Genomic DNA, 8,402 nt, shown 5'->3' with positions numbered 1-8,402 from the left:
AGGGGACCGAAAAAGTGGAAGGGGAGCAAGGTCCAGCGGCAAACACCGGCTCGACAGCAGCTCGCTGCTTCTCGGAACCGCCGCCCAGCCAGGTCGCGATGCCCGTACTTCCGCCTCCGGATGCACCTCCTCTCGCTCAGCCGGAGAGGTTTAAGCAGTAACAGCCGCCAGGCGTTGCCGGAAGTGTCGCAAAGGCCGGATATCCGGTTCCTGTGGGCGCTAGGGGGTGAGGAGGAGATTGACGCCGCCCAACCGTAGACGCGGTTTCAGTCACCGAACCGCAGTCTCCGCGGTGTGTGAGTGAGCGAGCCCGGGCCCTGTCCCCTCTCTCGCCGCCGCCATGGGCTGCACGCTGAGCGCCGAAGACAAGGCGGCGGTGGAGCGGAGCAAGATGATCGACCGTAACTTGCGGGAGGACGGGGAGAAAGCCGCCAAAGAAGTGAAGCTGCTGCTCCTCGGTGAGGGGCGGGGTGGCGGGGTGTCCAGCCGGGCTCTGGGGGACCCCGAGCGGGGGTCCCTCCGACGCCGCCGCCGCCGGGACCCCGACGGTACCTGGAGGGCGTGGCGGGCTCGGGGCGGGGTGCTGCTCGGCGGCGGCCAGGGAGACGTGACGAGGAGGTGGGGCCTGGGCTTGTGGAGGTGGCCGCGGAGGGTGTGACTGCGGGCAGGGATGGGGTTTAGCAATGAGGGCTTGGAAGTCGGGGCCAAAGGACGCTCGGATTTGCGTTGAGAGTCCGGCGAACGCTCCCGAAGGGAAGAGCCGACGCGAGGGAAGGTTTTTTCCGCATCGGGGTGGAGAGTTGAGTAGGGAGCGTTTATGTGGAGTTTATGGCAGGAAGGACCTGGGGGACTCCCGTGAGCAAAAACACTTGGAGCGGGCCGGGCAGAGCGTCCGCACCGCGCGCTGCCATTGACCGAAAGGGCCGGGAGGGAGCAGGCGGGAAGGCCGTGGTGGAGCGCAAGCGCGAGCGCGAGCGCGGGGCGCAGGCAGCAAGAGCGAGGCTGTCTGCTTGCTCCGTCCACCCTTTCCCGCCAGCCTTACTCCCTTAAGGCTTTCATAGCCGTTTTCCTTGTTTTCACCCAAGGGAAAGTGATGCGAGCCGAGGAAACGTGAAGAATGGCTTGCTCGAGGCTTGTGGCAAGAAGTAGCAGGCCCGAGGTTTAGACACCTTGAGAGCTGCAGAAAAGCCGCTGGGGGTGATTGCGGTGGGAGTGGAGCTGCCTTGGGATAAACTACAGGCTCGGACGTGCTTGTTGTAATGGCTCGTGGCAGACGTACTGTGGGCTGTTTTTCCCTTTCATCCTTTTGGTTGTTGTCCTTGCTGAGGCCTCACTGCTCCGGGCTGAGTTTTTTCAGATCAAAAGAGAGGGCCAGAGACAGACAGACAGACACTCAGCCTCCCCCCAGTGAGGCCAAGGCTTATCCTGAACCTGGGTGCGTGCAAAGCAGGCATACTGTCCGAGTGGGCTATATTAGCTTACAGAAATTATTTTCTTTTACCTGACATTAATTTTAAATGGCTCTTACGTACAGTCACATGCATTTTTTTCTGCATGACTAGCTTTAACAATTTTTAAAGACTTCTAGGGCTCATTAAGTCATATAAAGTGCCCTGACACTAACTCAAGCCATTTATTTTCACCTTTTTTTTTTTCTAGGAATCTGTTAGAGGGAAAAAAAGTAGGAGTAATGTTTCTATAAACAATAAAACTTTTATTTTTACTTATTTTTATTTGCCAGAGCTCTGCTCAGTTCTGGTTTATGATTGTGCTGATGATTGAACCTGGGACCTCAGAACCTCAGCATGTCTAGTCTTTTGCGTGATCATATGTTGTCTCCCCTGTAAAACTTTGCTTTTTAAAACAGTTTGCATTTTTTTTAAAGAAAAATAAGTAACTTAAGTGCCAATTTTTCTTGGTATAAAGCTTCTAAAGACAGCACACTGCCATAACTCAAAGTGTATTTTGTACTCCAAAATGTGCTCAGTAACCCTGATAATTTTGTCATGTTCGTATATTTAGTAAGTTGTAACTTGTAGAAACTCTTGACTTTGAATGGAGGGGGAAGTTCGTGGATTTAAGCTTTCAGTTGAAATACTGTATTGTTCAGAACACAGAAATCCAAACTAGTTGTAGGTTGCCACTCCATATGTGGATGAACATGGTCCCTGTCACACAGTAGGGTTTCCTTCACTATTTGCTATTATTAATTAGTATGAACTAGTCAGTGTTGAGCATTGCTCCTTGGGACCCTTCAGAATTTAATTTGAACCACAACACTCAAGACACAAGTATGCTCTCCATTGGTCATAAAATTAAAGGCAGCTTCTCATCTTTTGGGGAATGCATTCGTTTACTTTGACTGGCAGAGAGATCTCCTCAGGACATAAATCTTTTGTAATATAGTTGTAGATGGTAACGCTTTCTTCCAAATGTTAGGATTTAGCAGACAGAACTTTTCCAACTGTCTAAGAAAATCTTTATTCAGGATTTTATAAATAGTAATTTAATTAGGAGCAAAATTAAATACATGATGCTTAAGGAACTTGAAAAGCAGTACTTAAAATCAAAGTACTAAAAGCATTTGCTTTTAATTTCTGTCTTTTTTTTCTTGAGCAAGTTAAACCAACAAATTTGAGTAGGTTGCAGGGACAAATGTTTTTGCTTGAATGTTACAGATTATAGGTACTGTAGAAATTCAAGTTGAGAAGTTAAGAATGGGCTGAATTAGTTGAGGAAAATTCAAGGATAATTCTTTTAATATCTTTGGCTTGAATTTCCTTTGGATATATTATTGGGAAAATCTGGATATATAAAGTTAGTGTTTTTATTTTATCTTTTTTATTGCTGACAGGGTTATTGCTGGGGCTCCATGCGGGCACTACGAATCCAATGCTCCCAGTGGCCATTTCCTCCTCTTTTTTTTTTCTTTCTAATTTTTATTAGGACAGAGAAGTTGAGAGAGGACGGGGAGATAAAGGGAGTGGGGCCAGGCGGAAACGCACATAGTGCCAAGCATAAAAATCCAGGTTTGAGCTCCTGCCTCCCCACTTGCAGACCTGTCTCACTCCTCATTAATTGGACCATTCATGCAGGTGGGGATCAGGGGCTTGCACCCAGGTCCTTGTGCCCTTACTCGGGTGCACCACCACCTGGCCCCTAAAGTTAACGTTTAGTCTATTCTATAGAATAATAAAACTATATTACGTAAAACCTCTCAACCACAGGGTACAATGTATAGGGTGACATGTCAGTGTGCTGATTGCACTATTTTTAATGTAATTCCCTCTGCAGGTGGGGACCAGGGCTCCAGCCCGGGTTCTTGAGCACTGTAACATGTGCGCGCTCAACCACGTGTGCCACCACTTGGTCCCTAGCTTTGTTTTTATATGCACTTGTTATTTGTGTCTTTTACATTTTAAATGCACCCATCACTTTTACACTGAAAATATGCCCTTTTCAGGAATTATAATGTAAAGTTTCTTGAACATACTAATTCTATAGTATTACAGTGGTGACCGTGGAGTAGAGCACTTAGTACATATTAGATTGGACAGCACATGATTAATCAGAGCTGTACCTATATTTCTTTAAAATTAATGTTTAGTCGGGAGTCAGGCTATAGTGCAGCGGGTTAAGCGCACGTGGCGCCACGCAAAGCTCAAGGACAGGCATAAGGATACCGGTTCGAGCCCCTGGCTCCCCACCTGCAGGAAATTCGCTTCACAAGCATTCAGAAGCAGGTCTGCAGGTGTCTTTCCCCCTCTCTGTCTTCCCTTCCTCTCTCCATTTCTCTCTGTCCTATCTAACAACAACAATAACAATAATAACTACAACAACAGTAAAAAGACAACAAGGGCAACAAAAGGGAAAATAAAAAAATTTTAAAAAATAATGTTTAGTCTATTAAGTGTTGTTAAAATCATTATTTTTTAAGCCAGAGTACTGCTCAGGTTATAGTGATGTTGGGGATTGAAGCTGGGGCCTTTGGATCCTCGGACAGAAAATTCTTGCATAAACACTGCTGTCCCTCTGGCCCAAAAGTTGTTGAAATGTATTTTATATAGTTCACATATTAATATATATTTATGTATTTCTTTACCAGAACACTGCTCAGTTCTGGCTTATAGTGGTACTGAGGTTGAACCTGGGAACCTTTGGTGTGTCAGGCATGGAAGTATTAATATCTTTTAACCTATCTTATTTGCTTTAAAACAAAAAAAGTTCTAGTTTGGGGGCTGTTATCTCTGATAAAAGTAGTTCCCTTTTTTTTTTTTTTAATATTTATTTATTCCCTTTTGTTGCCCTTGTTGTTTTATTGTTGTAGTTATTGTTGTTGTTGATGTCGTTTGTTGTTGGATAGGACAGAGAGAAATGAAGAGAGGAGGGGAAGGCAGAGAGGGGGAGAGAAAGATAGATAGATACCTGCAGACCTGCTTCACCGCCTGTGAAGCGACACCTCAGCAGGTGGGGAGCCAGGGGCTCGAACCAGGATCCTTATTCCTGTCCTTGCACTTTGCGCCATGCACGCTTAACCCGCTGCGCTACTGCCCGACTCCACGTAGTTCCCTTTTTTGAGAAGCTGGAAGCCTGAACCACTGTCTTCTTGACTACCCCTCCTTGCTACTGAGCTGCTTCATCCTCTAGTTTTCCTGCAAAGGAAAAGGGAGTGAATTGGTTTATACAGATACTTCCTCTTATCTCCCCAACTCTCTCTTTCTTATTTTTTTATTATAATTTTCTTTTCTTTTTCTTTTTTTTTTTTTTTTATTTTATTTTATTTTATTTATTTATTCCCTTTTGCTGCCCTTGTTGTTTTATTGTTGTACTTATTATTGTTGTTGGATAGGACAGAGAGAAATGGAGAGAGGAGGGGAAGACAGAGAGGGGGAGAGAAAGATAGACACCTGCAGACCTGCTTCACCGCCTGTGAAGCGACTCCCCTGCAGGTGGGGAGCCGGGGTTCGAACCGGGATCCTTATGCCGGTCCTTGTGCTTTGCGCCACCTGCGCTTAACCCGCTGCGCTACAGCCCGACTCCCTCTTTTCTTTTTCTTTTTTCTTTCCTAAACTGAGGTGTTTGTATATTTTTAGTCTTTCAGAAAATACAGACTTGCTAAAATGGTTAGCAAAACTTGTGGTTATATCTTTTTTTTTCTGGGGGAAGTCATTTTTCATCCATTCTTAAAAGTTTCTCCCCTTTGAGATGGTAAATCAGTCAGGTAAAAAATGAAATGTTCAAAATGTGAAAAGTAAAAACTCAGGCATTGAGTCTTCTATTTTTATATTATTATTTACCAGAGCAGTGATCATATCAGACTTATGATAGTGCTAGGGATTGAACCTGGGACCTCCCAAGACATTGAAGAGGAAGTGTTTTGCTTAGCTACTATGCTGCTTCCCCAACCCACCTCTTTCATTTAAAAAAAAAAAATTTTCCCTTTTGTTGCCCGTGTTGTTTATCATCGTTGTTGTTATTGCTGTCGTTGTGGCTGGATAGGACAGAGAAATCGAGAAAGGATGGGGAGAGAAAGATAGACACTTGCAGACCTGCTTGTGAAGCGAACCCCCTGCAGATGGGGAGCTGGGGGCTCCAACCAGGATCCTGATGCTGGTCTGTGCGCTTTGCGCCATGTACACTTAACTCACTGCGCCATCACCAGGTTCCCCTACCTCTTTCATTTTTTAAGATTTATTTACTTCTCAGAGAGAACCAGAGCATCACTGGCATATTTGATACCAGGGATTGAACTTGGGACGTTAATACTTGAAAGTTCAGCACTTTGCCCACTTCTCTGCCTCCTGGGTTATTTATCTCCTCTTTTAGAGGACTGTTTTTGATGTGAACTTTTTTTTAAAAAATTTTTTATTTATGTTTATTTGTTTTCCCTTTTGTTGCCATTGTTGTTTTTATTGATGTCATTGTTAGATAGGACAGAGAAATGGAAAGAGGAGAAGACAGGCGGGGAGGGAAAGATAGACACCTGCAGACCTGCTTCACCGCCTGTGAAGTGACTCCCCTGAGGGGGGGAGGTTGGGGGGGGAGCTTTGCGCCACGTGCGCTTAACCCTCTGTGTTACCACCAGACTCCCTTGATGTGAACTTTTGAGAAATTTGTTTTCTGTATTTGAGATGGGTCTTCCCCCCATCCCCAGCAAATGAAAGCACTAATTGCTACCTCTTATCAGTATATCCAGTGAATAACTTGCTTCTCTTATGTTCTCTCCCATATCCATTATGAACTTTTATATTCTGACACCATTATTCTCAAAATCACCTAAGCTGAAAACTCAACTTTATTTAATTCCTCTTAATCTCATCCTTTTAGTCAATTGCCGGCTTTGCTGATTTAGTTGTTAACAGCCTTGATATTATTAATTAATTAATTTTTTGCCCCCAGGCTTATCGTTGGGGCTCAGTGCTTACACTACGAATCCACTGCTCCTAGAAGCCATTTTTGTTGCCCTTTTGCATTGTTATTGCTGTTGTTATTGGGTAGGACAGAGAGAAATCGAGAGGGGAGGGGAAGACAGACACCTACAGACCTGCGTCACGGCTTGTGAAACGACCCCCCTCCAGGTGGGGAGCTCCGGGCTTGGAACCGGGATCGTTACGCTAGTCCTTGTGCTTGGTGCCATGTATGTTTAGCCCTCCGTGCTACCGCCGGGTCCCCAACAGCCTTGTTATTTTATAGACCGAGAAAATTAGTTTTTTCATTGTTGTTGATTGACATGGGATTTTAACGATGTTTTTCTTGGTAAGCACATATACATATTGATAGTATTTATTATTATGATTATGTTATCTATTATGATTACTGTTTAGTTCCCTTTCTTTTTCTTTTTTAGTTCCTTTTTTCTATGGAACCTTTCTGATGTTCTTTTTAAAAACTATTTATTCTTAGATAGAGACAGAAATTGAGAGGAGAGCAGGAAATAGAGAGGGAAAGATACAAAGAGACACCTGCAGCCCTGCTTCACTTGTGAAGCTTTCACTGTGCAGATGGGGGCCAGGGACTTGAACTTGGGTCTGTATGCACTATAATGTGTGAACTTCAGCAGGTGTGCCCTGATGTTCTAAATTGAATATCTTCATCAGTGGAGATAGATAGCATAATGTCTATGCAAAGAGACTGTTAGGCCTAAGGCTCCAAAACCCCAGGTTCAATCCCTCAACCACCATAAACCTGAGCTGAGCAGTGCTCTGGTAAAAAATAAAAGTAAATGAGTATCATCTGTCCTTTTCTTTGAAAGTTGTGCCTTATACCTCTAATAGTATATCATGATTACATGTGTAGTTAGCTACTTCTAACTATATGGTCCTTGAAGGAAGAGAGAACTAGATATTTCTTATATTGTCTGGTTTAGGGCCTAATATATTGCTAAGGTGTGTCACCTGTAAAGAACAGAAACTCATTTTAAGTTAAGGAAGTGTTTATTGAAAGGGCAATGCAATTTCATACATATCAGACATCCAGGGATAGATAAATAAAATGCAGCTAGGTTGCATGCATATGGGTTTGATATATCTCCTTCCACCCAATTAGTCCTAGAGAAAAATGATCACTTCTGCTTTGTTGAGTCACCTCCTTATGTCACCTTTCTTTGCTCACTTATGACTTCCCTCCCCAGGTAAGCAAAGCTTACCCTGACACCTCTGGCCCACACACTGGTAGTACAAGTGCCCAAATTGCTAGTCTAAGTGCTTTTTGTCATCTGACTTAAGTTCCCAAGATCCCTGTTCGAGGTTCCTGGGGAAAAATTTAGATTTCACTCCGTATCTGAAAGTAGACATTTCTTTCTCCATTTTATTTTGTTCATATTTTTTGTTTGTTTGTTTTTGTTTTCACTGGGGCTCTACTTCAGGCCTACATTTTCAAATAAAAAAAGACAGGGAAAGTTATCACAGCACCAAAACTTCCTTCAATACAGTGAGAGCTGGACTTGAACCTGGTCAAGTGTATGATAAAGCAATTGCACTATCCAAGTGAGGTATTTTGCTGGCCTGAAGGCAGACATTTCTGTTTGGTATTATTTGATAGGTTACTTTTTATTATTTTTTTCTTTTAATCTTTATTTATTTATTTATTGGATAGAGACCAGAACTGAAGCTTCTCTGAGCAAGTGAGAAAGAGATACACCCACCAGAGCAGGAGTTCCAGCATATGTGGTATGGGGGACCACACCCTTACATATACATATGTGCTTAACCTGCTGAGCAATCTCCCTGATTACTCAATCCCCCCCCCAGTCAAATGGAATATAGCAGATGAGCCTTAATAAAATGCATCTCTTTGACCTGTAACTCAATTCAGAAATAGAGATGCTATATACTTAAGACAGAGAGCAAAGAGATCAACATTGAACGATTGGTCCTAATTTGAGTCTGTTGTCGTTGTCTGTA

At 43.7% G+C, this 8,402-nt stretch overlaps 1 protein-coding gene across 1 annotated transcript in view; it reads left to right on the top strand.

Annotated features, from left to right (window-relative positions):
• The first annotated feature begins 325 nt into the window (after positions 1-325).
• Positions 326-8,402, top strand: part of GNAI3 (G protein subunit alpha i3) — a 56,681-nt gene continuing 48,604 nt past the window's right edge. The window contains exon 1 of the mRNA XM_007529338.3: positions 326-458. Within this exon, the coding sequence (XP_007529400.1) occupies positions 341-458 (118 nt within the window). The 5' untranslated portion in view covers positions 326-340. The remainder of the gene's footprint in view (positions 459-8,402) is intronic.

The sequence above is a fragment of the Erinaceus europaeus genome, chromosome 11 (assembly GCF_950295315.1).
Source record: "Erinaceus europaeus chromosome 11, mEriEur2.1, whole genome shotgun sequence".
Lineage (NCBI taxonomy): Eukaryota > Metazoa > Chordata > Mammalia > Eulipotyphla > Erinaceidae > Erinaceus > Erinaceus europaeus.
Note: the sequence above shows the minus strand (reverse complement) of the source record. Positions and strands in the feature narration are given on the sequence as shown.